General features: G+C 37.1%; 1 protein-coding gene across 7 annotated transcripts in view; it reads left to right on the plus strand.

The window, feature by feature from the left end:
- Window positions 1–15,662, plus strand: part of SBF2 (SET binding factor 2) — a 229,782-nt gene that overhangs the window by 151,442 nt on the left and 62,678 nt on the right. For all 7 annotated transcript variants that reach the window (XM_063158476.1, XM_063158478.1, XM_063158481.1 and 4 more), the window contains exon 17: window positions 14,287–14,355. In XM_063158476.1, coding sequence (XP_063014546.1) covers window positions 14,287–14,355 — 69 coding nt within the window. The remainder of the gene's footprint in view (window positions 1–14,286; window positions 14,356–15,662) is intronic.

The raw sequence follows: 15,662 nt of genomic DNA on the forward strand, positions 1-15,662 counted from the left end.
TGCAGCTTTGGGGCTCACAAGGGAATTTCCCTGAGCAGGGTGAGGAGAGTGCTACAAACCCATCCATCCCAGATGGGTCTCTGTGCTGTTGGGCAGCTGGAGCAGGCTTTACTCAGGCTTTACTCAGGCTTTACTCTTCGTGGATGTCTCCTTGTTGCTGGCCTTCAGCAACCCTCTCCCATTTGCTGCTGGTGCAGGATGTGCTCCCCTGTGTTTGCTCACACACAGGTACCTCACTGAAGCCATGGAGCTCCTTGGAGTGTTGGCATGGTAAGCTCTGACTGCTCTGAAGTGATCATTGCTGCTAATTGTGGCCTTGTGGTTGCCAAGTGTCCCTAATAACTCCATGTTCTGAATATTTTTGGTCGTCGTGATGAAAAGCAGACATGTGTTTGTGCTCTGCTCACTGCTGTAAATAAAACAAGTCTGGCTTAGGAATTGTGTTGGGCTGCTGTGCAGTTGCTCTCCAGCCTGGCTGGGAAGGAGGTGAACTGATGAAAGGTGGTAAAAAACAAACCAAAACAAAAAGTCTTTCATGTTGGAAAGAAGAGGCCCTTTGCTGATATTACAGGCTATGTGAAATCAGTGACTTCTGTTTTTATAGTTTTTATATCTCTAAAAAGGAGGAAGTAACACATGGAATTTTGGTTTTATCTAAGATGTTAGGTATGTTTATAAAGTGTATTTCAGTATAGGTCCATCATTCCTTATAGAAATGTGTATAAAACACTGTTAATTATGTGTACATGCACTTCATCTGCTCTGAGTGCCATTCAGTGTGTACAAATGGCAGAATATTGCATGGTATTGATTTGCTGTACCCATGCAGTGACTGCACCACATGTGCACAGTCTGTTTTTAGGAAAAGGAATTCCTATGTGTTGTGGTGTCTGCTCTTCCTTCCCCTGCACTTCACCCTTCAAGCAGCTGGTAAGCTCAGGTGGAGAAGCTGCAGTGAGACATTTCTGCAAGGTGTGCTGCCCTGGCCACCAGGAGAAACATGCCAGGTGGACATGTTTACTTTGTTGTTTCTATAAGGAATTTTATGAAGTTTCTAAGTGTTTGATTTTACAGGAATTTGCATAAAAATTCCTAATGGGTGGCTGCAAGAGCCTCATTATTTTTCACATGCAGTCATTTCTGAAGCAGACAGAAGATGGAATATCCAAAGCCTTCTAATCATTTGGCTGCTGTCATGTTTGCATAACCTTTGGTTTAAACAATTGAGATCTCAGCAACTTGCATTCAAAAACTGAAGTGTGGTGCTGAGATAAATACCATAAAACACAGCCAGTTCTGGGGTTTGTCAGTATCTTGTGTAAACTTTGACAAATACATTAATATGACAAACAAACAGTAGTGAACTGTGTAACATTTTAGAATGATTTCTAAAGAAAAAGGCATAAGGATCAATTCTTTACAGTAAAAGAGTTACCTCTGCTGTTACATTAAAAGTGTGTGCCATTCTAGAACAAGAGCACAAAATAAAGGTGTAAACAAAAGAGCATTTGACAATCTGCACATGTTGTAAAAAATTCTTGCAGCTGTTCACATTCTTTTTCAATATTACAGCCCAGAATTATGACTTAAATTAATTGGCTTTTAGGATTCATGGAAAATGCCATGTAAACATGCTTTAATGAGGATTATTTTTAGTAATTCCCTCCCTGTACTCAGTCACGGGGGCAGGCTTTGGAATCTAGTGATCCAACAAAGTATTTAAAAATTACTTTACCTAATGTCTATAGATAAAACAAACAAACAAATCCCACAAGCCCCTTTCTCCGCCTCTCCCCTAGTTCTTGAACTCTGAGGTCCAAAACTCCACTTGGGAGCTAAGAATTGGAATTGGATGTTTAACAGTCTAAAGACCCACAGTGTTTGTAAATAAACAAATTGATTTGATTTTCTATACAGATTATTTGACTTTTGAGGACAAACCCAGCTTCTTTTGATTAAATTAAGTCCTTTAGTCAGTTGAACACCTTGTAAAATCTTTACTTGGAATGTTAATTGGTTAAACATCGCTTTAGAGAATACAAATCCTTTGTTATACCTAAGTAAATTCCATACAATTGGCATGTAATATTCTCTATCTTTTTCGAGTATATGGAATGAAATATCTTTCTAGATCTTACTCTTACTGTAGTAATAACAACAACAACAATAATAATAATAATAATAAAAATAACTGTATTATTAGTAATAATAATAACTGTAGTAATAATATTAATAATAAACTTAAAATCAATTTGGATTATGAGGGTGCTATGATTTTCAGCCCTTCTTCTTTAGAAACTTTATATTTTTCTTTGTCTGCATTATAATACACTGTTAGTAATATTCTAATTTCCAAATTCAAGATACAACCTGCACATGAAAACAGTAGGCATCAGAACTGCTTAATTTAAAATCAGTCCAGCAAATAATAATTAATTATTCCAGCCAGTTCAATGATAAGGTATTTTGTAGAGATTTTCATCAAAATCAGGTCTGTAGCACCTCTGGTGTTGTTAAAGCAGTGGTGAATTTTGGCTGCATCATCACATTCATGTCTCGTTGCACCAACGGGCTCCAGCAGATGACACAGCAGCGTCATGCTGATGCAGCCAGCTCTCACCCTGTGTATTCATTTAGAAAATGCATTAATTTAGTTTCTGTGCATAAGAGAGGATTTGAAGAAGAAAGAAGGGTGGTAAGTAAGAGTATTTGAAATTTGGAGTAAGTTGTTGACTAGCAGCACCTGGCAGGATGTCTCACAGGACTGAACCAGAAAGCTGCATTACTAAATGTCCTTGAAAAACAGGAAAGAACAAGATCTAAAATTTTAGCAGCATGAGGAACTTGGACAAAAAGTGGCATCAACACAAGTGTGGTACTGAAAGAGAAGGTGAGGGGTACTGTGGGATTTATGTGAGCTGTGATAGTGATGGTCTTCCTGAAAGCTTGAGGGTTTCTTTGCTACTTAGAACTATGGTAAGATAAAAGGAACAAGAAGATGGTCAAATGCATCAGGATATCTACTCATATTTCTTGTTAGGAGGAGACACAGATAAGAAATAATTATCATTGGAGTCATCACATTTATTGTACATGGCTGATAGTTCTTGCTGATACAGGGTGTTTCATTCAGTATGTGCACTCAATAATGCCACACTGTCCAGAAATTATCTGTTGATCTTCAGAATTGTGTTCTGCACTCATTGGTGATTTGCTTGTGTGTTCTCTGGAGTTGGAGTCATGCTGGTTTTGGGATGCCAAAGCCATTGCTAATGCTTGAACTTCTCAGTTTTTGTTTTCACTACCCATTCTTTTTTATCCAGCCATTGCAATCTGGCTCACCCTTCTGAAAGCTCTAAATATGAATTGTGAGGAAAGAATTTCAAACAGTATGATTATAGTTTGGACTTAGAACTTCACCAGTATTTCACTGTACCCCAAGGTACAGAAGTTTTTATTAAACTTCTCCTTGCCATGTACTGTAATTACATAGCAGAACTACCCTTTCTGCATTTTTTCTTGAAATGTCAATGAAATAAGAACAAAACAGGTGTTTGGAACAAAACCTTCTGGAAGGAAGATCAGATAGCCTAGGAGAAGATTTGTCACGGTTTTAAAATGGATTAGCTGGCAATCCAAAATCTGGCAAAGATGGCTTTCTCTGTGGCTAGTTAGCTGGATGTTGCTACTAGCAATGGTTTAGAAGGCTGTGGAACAGAAAGGGTTTGTACCAAGATTTCCTAGAATTTGTACCAAAGAAATAATTTTGCTGGAAGGAATGCTAGTGCACTTCTGCCTCTTTCATCCCAGCAGCAAGCTCAAGGATGTCTTCTTTCCTTTGGCTGTGTTTGCCCTGCCAAACAGTTTTTACAGAGAACAGGAATTTTTTTAAGGACATCCAAACATGCTTCTTTAACTAGATGACCAACTAATATGTTTTGGGAGTTTTTTTAACTTTTTCACTTTTTTTTTACTTTTACGGTTTTTTTTTACTTTTTCACTTCTATAACCAAAGTTAGAGGAATTACCTCCTGGAATTCTAACCTTCTTATTTCCTGAAGCCATTTTTAAATGTATCAATTCAAAGAAAAAGATCAATTCAGCAAGCTTTAAGACGGAAGGATTCTGAGGGTAGTTCTACAATTGCCAGTTCACAATTGGTTTACTGATTCTCCATTGCCTTTATCTCTTACAAAAAATGCTTCATGCTTGTTTTCACTTGGATTCCTAGAAAAGCAAACATTTTGTTAATTACAAAGAAATTAATTTTTAATAAATGTTTCATAATAAACAGTCCCCACATCTCCTGTACATTGAACTACCAAAAAGTGTAAGATTTCAAATAAAACCCGTGTCTGTATGAAAGAGGTGGCTGCTGTCAATGCACTGAAAAGTAGAATCAGAAAGTTGAAAATACTTAACATTAAGTTAAATGAAAATATTTTATTTTCTGTGTTTTCCTTTTTCATAGTTTAAATATTTGTATTAGAATATATATTCAGTTGATGGATGCTGTCTTGGAGGGAGCACTTTACTAAATCAAACAGGCTTGAAATCTCAGAATCTCTTGGGCTTTTCAGGCTTTGTAGCAACATTCTTCCTTGATCACACAGATTTGATGTGTTAATCAAGGTGGACACTGCTCTACAACATGCTACTTAATCATGCACAACATATGTCTTCCAGTTCCCAAATTTGCTTCAAGTATTCTTTTCTATGAACTGTTTACCCTTGAAATGACTTTATGGCTGGAATTTCTTTTCTCCAGAAAAATGGGATATGTCTGATGACTGCTCTAATAACATGATTTTTTCATGATGTGCAGTGTGCCTAATTCTGGTTGTTGCTTCAAGGTTGGTTTTTGGATTAAGCAATTTCTACAGCAGCTTCCATTAATGTTGTTAAAGCTGCACTACTCTTTGAAACATAACTGGAGATTTACATTCCAGCCTATTAAGGAGCAGAGAGGTCTGGCAGTGGAGTTGGCAGGAGGGATTTTAGGTTCTGTCAAGTTCACCAGCACAGCTAACTCGGTGTGTCATCTGTGCCTGAGCGTGGAAAAGCCCTCGCTGGCTGGATTCGAGATTCAGAACCTTTTAATCACAATTTCCTCAGAAAAACCCACAAAACGCCACTTGTCATCCTTGAAATTCTGCAGCCATTGCAGGTCATCCCAGAAATATCCTCTTCCAGCAGCTGACACTTGTTTCATGGATCCAGAAATGGGGCTGCACCAGCAGAGCTGATCCAAGAAAACTTCTTCCAGGAGCAGCTGGTCAGTGTCGGTCCTGTTGTCCTTTGGTGCAGCTGTGCACAGAACATCTGGTGCCCCTGCCAAAAGTGGAGGAAAGCTTTTCAGTAATGTCAAGATTGGTTTAAAAGGCCCAAAGTTGTCCTGCAGCATGATGTCAAGTATGTACTGAAGAGACCCCACTGTGGGCAGTTGGTGGAAAATGCCTCTGCCAGGGGCAGTGCTACAGCCAGGCAAACATGGGCTTGGGTTCACCTGCACCCTGTGGATGCATTGGACCTAGGTATAGATACATAAAACTGGCATCAGCCTTCTTGCCAATAATTTCTGTCTCTGTTGGTTGAACATGCTCTTTTTATATCTTTATTTAGGTTTTTTGAGATTCTTTCAGTTGTGCTTTCTCCTGATAGTCTCTTCGTTCAGGTCCATAAACTTCCTAATTATTTTGTTCTTTTGCCCCTGCTATAACTCTTTGTGAGACTGATGTTGTAGGATTTTTTACTTGGTTTGACATGTATAGCACAGCTATACATGGCTCCTAGTGCTCTCCCTTTGTAGTCCATGTTTCCACGTGGAGTTACCCTGTCCCTTGTACAGAACTTTCTCTTTGGGAGGCTCAGGAGGCTCTTTCAGTCTGTGTCTGCCAGGCTGTGATGCCAGTCAGCAGCAGTCCTGCCCTCCAGCATGTTTACCTCTCTCCCAGATTTGGTGTCAGTCAGAAATGTGATGAGGGTGCATTTCAAGCCATTTTCCATGTTGTTGATGAAAACATTCACCACAGTATCAGGCCCTGAAAAGAGGATTCAGAACCACCTGCCTGCTAAACCTTGAGCCTGACAATGCAGTCAGTTTTCCACTCTTTCCTCCAGACTTTCTCTCCCAGCTTGTCCCCAAGGGTACCAAAGGAGCCTGCAAAAGACAGGCTGCTCTTTCCTTAGATACAGAGCTTGGTATTTCATTGAAGAAAATGATCCTGTTTTCCTTGGTCAGTTGTTTTTTTGTGTTCTAAATCACTTTTGTGTTCTTCCTGTGTCTGGAAATGCTCTCTATGAGGACTTGCTCCCTACTGTCCAGCCTGTAGCTCCCCCAAACCTTTTCCTTGCCTTCTCTGAATTTTTGTCAAAGGTTTCATTTCTGGTTCTCCAGAAAATCAATTGCCAAGAGACTGAGTCTCCCAAGGGGAGAACCTTAAGGATTAGAAGTTCTCTTTCCTATGATGTCATGGAGGGTTTTTAGCATAAATAAAAAATTATTTTGCTATCACGTGCTATTCAGTGGAAAATTTTCAGTGAGCTCTACTTCCAAGTTACATTTCATCAGACACTGTTCAGTTTCTCCATGGTGAACTAGACCCAAAATTTTTTGGTAGCTGCTCTGAACTGAGCGTCGGCTCATTGCATGACAGAAGATGGATGCAAAATTCCACTTCTATCCAAATGTTTTTCTTCTAAAGTGAAAAACTGATTTTTCAGTGAATCACTTTACCATATATACCCATATAAATCTGATTAATTTTTTTTAGGAGTTCATTCCTGTTAAGTTGTAAAAATTGTATAGAATGTGCTCTGATGATGTGATGCATTTTTATTAAAAGTATGTGAAATTGGAAAATCACATGAAACTTAGAAAAGAACAGTCAAATTAAAGTTAAGCAAGGTGAATGTATTAGTACATATTTGAAAGTTTATGAAAGTATATATATTTGCAAGTTTTTGCTTTAAAATCTAGGAGAGGAGATGCTGCTGGGAGTAAGGATGTATCCTGTGTACTTGTGAACTGATTTGGAAATATGTAATTGGACTATACTGTAATAAGGCATCTATTTTATTAGTTCTTTTAGTGTCTTAAGCATTTCTCTGTTCCCTAACTCAATTAAACAGGCTGTCTGTACAGCAGTTTACAGAGTATCCTATGTTAATGTTTTGTAGCGGCTGCAGAAGTGTTTTGGTCTGCCAGGGCTCCAGGAGCACCCTGCAGTTCCTAGATATATTATCACCCCCTCCAACTGAGCAGTTAATGCATATTGATCACTTTTTTATCGTGAATTGCAATGTATTCTATCATTTGAGTGTTGTTTGTCAAAACTTTTTTACAAATTGCTGTGCAGGACCTTGTATCACAGCTGGTGTAGTTTAAGGTTTGGACAGAGTCACTGTGAATGAAGCCCTGCTGTGAAATAAAAGTCAAAAGGCATCTTGGCATCCCAACCATTTCCTTGGGAGAAGATTACAGCCTGAGTATGTTGAACTTTATTGCCATGGGCCTCATGACAGTATTCAGAAACATGCATGGCATTTCTGTTAAAGAAACTCAGATGTGCTGAGACGCGAGGGATGGCATTCTTGTTTTTATCAGTATCTTGCAAAAAAAGTTACATGTTTTTAGGCTTCTAGGGTACAGAAAAATACAGTGACAAATGTGTGATTTATGCACATAAAAATGGAGGTTCCTGATCTCCTAGAAGTAATTTGTAAAGAGGAGGAGGAAATGACTAACCTCAAGCCTAGACGGAAATGTGTTTATTGAGAAAGCGTGGGGGTTGGGGGGGGCTTGACAGCTCTCCTATGAGTGAAATGTTGTTCCTTGTTTTCACTTGCTGTGAGATCAGGAGTAGGATGGGACTGCACAGAGAAAATCTGTAGCATTTGCTAGCTTGTGAGTGTGTGGAGTAAAGCAAAAGGAAACTTAAAAATCATTGAACTCTATGTGCTTGTGTAATTGCATTTGCTCTGCCTTGATTGAATCCTGTTCCTTATACCACTGTGCTTCAAGGGCAGGCAAACTTATGATGATTCAGGGCCAGGTGAAGACAAACATGAAGTTCCTCAGGAAGTAGAATACCTCAAATAAAACTGGGTCTCCTGCCTGGAATGACAGCTCTACAATAACTTGCATCCTGTTGCTGACAGGATGGGTTCCTTAATTAAATGGTCATTGCAAAAGCTTCTGATCAGGCAGAAAGACCAAAAAGTCAAAACAAATCAGTGAGGATTCTCCTGGGTTGGGTGCTGTTCCTTGGTCCTCTGCACTGGCATCACTCTGAAATGACCATAGAGGGTGAAGGAATTGTTACATGTGGCAGAATTCAGAGCACGGGTCAAGTCTGAGATCTGGACTTGGTGTTCAGTTTGCTGTCAGCCCAGGCAGCAGAATGAGAAGCTGCTCATCAAAAGCCCAGAGGTCTGATCAGTGTTAAACCTGGAAACCACAGACAAAGACAATAAGTGTGTCCTTGTCTTGGTTTTATTAACTGTGAATCTCTGCACCAGTGTTTAGGCAGAATACAAAATAAAATTAAAAGCTTGTGTTAATGAGCGACACATAAAATGTACTAGGGTCATGTATGAAGGAAGAGTTGGTTTTTGCAGATTAATACTTATGAAAAGCTCTTTACACTCTTATCAAGACAAGAAGTTTTAAAAATAATGAGAATTTTGTAGGGCAGTATCTCCCAAATTTTGAATTTGTTCTTACAGTTCTGTCAAAAGATAAGGTAGTCAGCTCTGTGGACTTTCTCAATATGTCTACTTTTCATCCTGTTTCTCAGGTCCCAGAAGAGTTCTACTTAATAAAATTGTAGCTGCTTCAATAAGGTTTGATTTCACCTTTGTCAACAAAAAAAAGGAAAAGTTTGATCCCACTGTAAAGCAGAGCAGCAGCTGACATTGATGGTGACTTCACCAGACAAAGCTCTGTATGAATATTAGCAAGAAAGCAAATGTGCATGAATTTTCACCAAAAAAAGCAATTTTGCTTATGATTCTAATAGTAATATTTAAACTTTCATGTTAATTATGGGATGCTAGTAAAGGTAATATAAGTGATTATATTCATATTGGCATTTATTTCAGCAAACTCTGTAATTTTAACTGTGGCTTTATCTGTGAAGTTAAAACTTGTAAGTTAAATACTTTTAAAAGTTGTTTTGGAAGTTCCAAGTTGGACTGTGGTTTTTCAAGGCAGCATATAATTATATTAGCTATAATCTGATATTTTTGAATTGACAGTTTATTTACTTGCATTTTTGATTCTGCAAAGACTGAATATAAAAGACATTGATGGTAACATCAGTTTACATAGAAGAGGATTTCTTTGATGAAAACTCATTTGTAATAGTTCAATTGCATTAATTGAATGAAGAAGATGAATGAGAAGATGAATTTTTAGGTGAATGAGTAAGATCTATGCAGCTTATCTAATAAAAATGAAAAATAACCTCATTAATATTAAGGCATGATTATGAATAACACTGCAGTTCTACCTGATAAATCTCTATTCCTTTTAGCAAACAAAACATTTTTCCAAGCTGGGCTGTTGAATTCCTTTACTGCTTTAGACAAAAGTAGTAGCTTGTGCATTAGGATTGACAGTTCATATTTCCAAAATATAAACTGCATCAATAATAAAAATTCTGTGATTTAGTAAAACCCTGCCCACATAATACATCTGTTAGAATTGGGATTAAAACCTGACACCAGTGAAGTAATCTGTTGAATTTGTAACTAATGTTTCACCTGTAACTTGTAGCTGATGTTCTGCACATAGTTACACGTGCTGATTTAACAGTTCTTGGTTTAGTGCTTTAAAAACACATCTGACCCTAAAGTTTCTGGCTCTTTTTTTTTTTTTTCTGGATTCATTTTGAGCTTAGTCCTGCAGGGTGATGAATGCTCTTTGTATGCCTGAAAATTGACTTCAGTTATTCTCAGGAGGGACAGTGCAGTGTTGAGCAGCATTTTTAACAGAGCATGCACGCATCCTCCTGTGCTGCCAAAAAGGTATGGATCAAGTGCTGCCATTTCCAGCTTTTTAGTTTTTTTTAGTTTTTTTTTAGTTTGGATGCATTCACTGCATGCTACAGCGATTTCATGTGATAGTCAGGCCTGTGGGGAATTCCATGTATTTGTGGTGTTCCTGAAAGTAAGGCAAAATTGGATCCCAAGTTTTTGGCATACTCGGATTTCTGCAGATTATTAAAAATGTGGGGTGTGTTTAAAAAGCTTAGTGCCTAAAGCAGAATGGGTTTTAATGCAGGAAGATGCTGTATCAGGTAGCAGTTAATGAGGGAGAATATCAAGATGAATTTAAGAAGAAAATTCCACCTCAAATATTATCTAGATGTTCTATACATGTCTTCTAGATTTTTATCATGTGACTAAGAGAAATCAGAAATCCCTGAGTGTAAGTTGTTGTTTAATGGAAGAAAAAAGGTCATTTTTCTGCACTGTTGTGGTGCTTCACCGGCTTGGGCTTGCTCTTGTGGGATATCAGAGGGGGCTTAGCAGCCTTCTTGAGCCTGCATGTCCAGGAGCAGATCAGGGAAGATCTTTTCCTGGGGTGACTTTCCCCAGCTGTTCATCACTAGGACCACACTGCAGAGGGTGTCTCAGCTTTGTGATGGTGTACAGTTCATGATTGTGTACAATTCATGAGGATGTACAGTTCCTGATGGTGTACAGTTCCTGATGATGTGCAATTCATGATGATGTACAGTTCATGAGGATGTACAGTTCATGAGGATGTACAGTTCATGATTGTGTACAATTCCTGATGGTGTAAAATTCATGATAATGTACAGTTCCTGATAATGTACAGTTCCTGATGGTGTACAGTTCCTGATGAATTCCTGTTCATCACTAGGACCACACTGCAGAGGGCATCTCAGGTTCATGATGATGTACAATTCATGATGGTGTATAGTTCCTGATTGTGTACAATTCATGATAATGTACAGTTCATGATGATGTACAGTTCAAGGTAGTGTACAATTCCTGATGGTGTGCAATACCTTGCTTTCCAAGCAAGCATTCCAGCTTGTTCTGAAATCAAGAGAGAGGAGCAGAGTTGACTCTCTCCTCCAGCACCAGAAGCCTAAGCCACCTATCAGATTCCAAAAGCTCCCCCGTATCAGTCCCATGTGTCCAGCCAAGCAGCCAAAATCTGTAACTTCCAAGCTCTCAGCTCTGCAATCTAATGGCAATATGGAACCACCAAAGTTTTGCTGCATATTTAAACTGACTGGAGTATAAAAGTAATTCACGTGCATTGTCAAAGTGATGTAAGGAAAAACATTCTGCTTTTATTATTCACTTGTCAATTCAGCGTAGCAAAGTTATTTCAAGTGTACACGAATTTCTGTAACCCTTCCAATATGTTACAGAGTTCAGCAACTGTCTGGATATAGGATCAGTATGGCCAGAGCAATGTGCCAGGTTTTCACTCAATTAGGCGTACATTCAAAGCAGTACTCTGCATATGTCATGGTGGAAGTCTGTATTTCACTGTCAAAGGACATTGGTTTTTTGGTGATTAATTTGCTGAAAATAATTTTTGTTTCCCAGATGTGTTTCAGCTTCCTTTTGTGCAAATTAGGTGGAAAAGCTTTGATTATTTTATGGTATTTGATTTTTGTCTACTTTTGTAGCAGCAGTAAGAGTATTTTTCACAATTGGTAAAGACATTATATATAAGGCAGCTGGATTGCATTGTTTCAGGGGTCTAAATTAATTGCCTACAACACGTATATGACATTTCCAGTACTTTGGTTTGTCTGTAAAATTGAGAAGCTCAGATTTCAGTGCAACATCTCTTTTAACTTTGGCATTCTGTCTTGCAGCTACAATGCAAGTAAACAATTAATTATTTCCACTCATCTTAAAACAACAGTGTTGCAATTTATTCCTACCTGGGATAATTTTGTATTCCTTGTCATATACAGGAGAAGAAAAAAAAATATAGAGAGGTAATACTTCCACACTACAAGTCCATGTACTGCTGACATGGAATATGTGGAGAATTTCATACTTGAAGGAAGGAATGGAAAAATAATCTAATGTGTTGTTTATATGGTGATGATATATATCTTTGAGACATATGTTAGCTCTTGGAGTATTGAATGCTCTCTAGGTGAAGATACATTGCTCAGTTTTTATAAAGATATTTTTATGTATATTTTGGATAAAAGCCCAAACTCTTTCAAATAATTTGAGCTAAGGGATTAAGTAGGTAACCTGAAATTGAGGATGGATTATTTTATACCTGGTTATAAATAATCATGTACAGAAATAAGATATTTATTTCTTTGAAAGCTGTTGCACATTTCTAAAGATTGGAAAGTCAAATTTTAAGTGGGAAGCATTCTTGTTAAGTGAAAAAGTTCTAAGAATATTTATCATATATTGAGCTAAAAATATGTATGCTAACTTCCAAATGGGGATTAAGGCTGTGGATAACAATAGGGAATAATGCAAAAATGGAAAATTGAAAGCAGCTGAGGCTGTGTCCTTTAGCCTTATGCTCTGAGATCTTACAAACTAATTTGGGTTTGCTACATACGTGTTGCAATACCAAGAGGCATCATTGAAACATTTATTGAGTTTTTCAGTGTCTATTTTTGTTAGTTTTCCTCTACCAGGTTGGAAGTGTGTTATGGAATGTGAGCCCTTGCCAAACTCGTGTTGTCCATGCACAGTGAGCATTCAGGCATTTGTGCAGACTTAGACACATTGGAACCCTCAGTAACTCTATGCAGAAATAAACCTTCACAACTGTGAACTGGTTGTGTCCCTTTTCAGAATTAATGTGTCAGCAGTTTTCTAAATGCTGCTGTATTTAACTATAATGGACATTGCTATTCCATTTAGGTGAGCTTGATTAAAGCAAAAGAAGATGAAGGATTAGTTATTGAGAAATCATAAAGGTTAAAATAGACTTTAAAATGATGAGAAGCAAAATAATCTTGTGAAGAGATTTTTGGTCTGTTGTTTTAAACCTGCAATCCACAGTCACTCTGCAGCCATTTAAGAAAAAGAATGAGATGGATACAAATAACATCCTAATAATCCATAACATTGTTGGTTTTGTAAAGCAGATTTCATAGTTCTGCTATCACAATTGGCTGGTGCCAGGTTTCTGCTAGTTGCTCTGTTTTAGATAACTGATATGTTGAAGTCATAAATGTAAAGTCTAGCAGAGGAACACTTGAGATATTTCAATTTTGGCATTTGGTCAGTTGTTACAGTTAACAGGAGTGGTTTGAGTTGCAGGGTGCCCACTGTAACAATGATGTTAACAATTTTAAAATTAATTGTTCAACTGGAAATGTTGGTTGTCCATCGATCATCCAGGGGCACAATGGTGATACATTTGTCAACTGTACGAGTATGTGCATTATTGTGTTCTTTAGTAGTGGCAAAAAGAGCTACTGAAAAAACACCTGATCACGTTTTTAAAAAGTATAATTTTTAACTCTTGGGTATTTTTTGTTCTTTTTTTTATGGTCATAAAAATTCAAGTAGTTTGTTTTTTAAATATCAAGTTACATTCCAATTCTGCTTTCTTTTAAAAGACTTCCGTGATTTTATTACGGACTTTCATCAGCACAATTACTGGTTGATTTACTTTGGCATACCCTTCTCTGCCTAGAGAGACATGAATGACACACTTGACTGTTGAATGAGGCATTCAGAGACTTGAAGAGAATGGGTTTTCATCTTCTTTTAAAGTTAACCTTGTGCCAAACTTTTGTAGAGGCTGTGGAGGTGATTATTTCATATTGCATAAATGTCACTTCCTTCATGTAGATATTTTGAAAGGGCATTCTTTGGTCATCACATCACTTCCATTTTAGTCAGGTTTGCTCTTGACCCAAATGGAAGCAAACTACCTTTTTATTGTTTCCTAAATGAGGAAAACTTTCCTTATTATGTATAAACTGTGTCAGTGAATTTGTATTTCAGACATATGAATGAGAAATTGGGTAATAAATTTCTAAAGTGGGAAGAATCACAGCAATACCCATCTAGGAGAAATCATGAGAAAATACATTGATAGATAGAAAGAAAGATGTATATATATATATATATATATATATGTATACATACACATAAATATGTGTTATTTTTACATTATATCGAATGATTAAAGATTCCATTTTGTGTCAGGAGGATGCCAGAGGGACTCCATAAGGCAGAAATGAATTTGCAGTGCATAAACTGTTTTTTTCTTATTTTCTTCTTTGTTTTTTTTTCTTGCAGGATTGTTCATCTTCAGAAGAATACAGCATCGCTGCAGCACTGCTACCCCTGACAACTGCCTTCTATAGGGTGAGTGTCTATTGCAATTACTGCTATCTTGTATTTTTTTTACATCACATACATTGTGAAAATGGAGAAAGAGATGACAGGAGATACATGACAGGCAGGAAGATTAATTCTAAAATTTATTGATGTCAATGGAAATCATCAAATGGACTGATATGGACATTACTCCAGAAGGACACTTATTAATGTTGGGTCATTAAGATTGTGAGACACCCCCAGAACTAAATGCAGGCTATATGATGGGTTAGAGAATTATATTGAATTTTAGTCACTCTGATGTTACAATGTAAAAACTATTTATTGCAGTACTACTGTGTTTAATTTGGCATGTTAAACATGCACTGGCCAATATAATACAATGGTCACTGTAGTACAGTTGGCCAATAAAGTACTTGGCCAAAAGTACAAGTGAAGTTTTCAGGCTGTGTAGTTGTTAATTTTGGAGGATATTGTGACTGGGTTGTTTTAACTGTGTATTTGTTTTCAATTTCTTGTTTTGGTTTCTTTTTGGGTGGAAAAGTACATAATGTTTGATAGTGGCATAATACAGTATGATAGTAAATACAAAAATGTAAACAATTTTGTAAGTAATTATTTCAGAAGCAGAGCTCTTGTAGTATGACTGTACTTATTTCAATGTCCCAATAGAATAGCATTTTCACCAGTTCTGGGTAGCTCCAATCCTGCTTTTTGGGATGTACATACCTGAGGAGATAAGTTTAGAATGTGGACTGGCTTGCAGTATTAAATAACTTTGTTTAATGTGAATGTTGTTATACAACCCAGTTTGGGAAATAAGTGCTTGGTCATTGGTATTTGGTACACTAGGATAGTGCAAAACAATAATTGCTTTGACAACTTATCTACATATTAATAATATAGCAATTGAAAAATGCAACCTTTCACCTTCATTCAGTCATTTTTGGTCTAAATTATATATTACAATCAATTTCTGGATTTTTTTAAACTAGAAAAAGATTCTGTCATGTTGTTTTTAGAATAAAAAATGTCAAACTTTTCCAATCACAGAAACCAGAATCATCTGTTGAAGGCAAGAGCAATTTTGACAAACTTAAGTGTGTAGAAGATTTCCTGACATTTCTTATTTAAATTAGTACTTAACAACGTGTATGGAGCATGAAGTGGCAGGGTTTTTTCTAAGTATTTGAATTGTAAAAATCTTTCTTTAAATGTGGTTTAGTTTATAGCTGTACATACCCCACAACTGCTTTTAGGGAAGAGGGTACAGAGTATTTTAAAAAATTACTCTTCCCTAAAGTAAAGTAGCATGGTGAGATGCTAAATTTTTC

The sequence above is a fragment of the Melospiza melodia genome, chromosome 6 (assembly GCF_035770615.1).
Source record: "Melospiza melodia melodia isolate bMelMel2 chromosome 6, bMelMel2.pri, whole genome shotgun sequence".
In the NCBI taxonomy this organism is placed as follows: Eukaryota; Metazoa; Chordata; class Aves; order Passeriformes; family Passerellidae; genus Melospiza; species Melospiza melodia.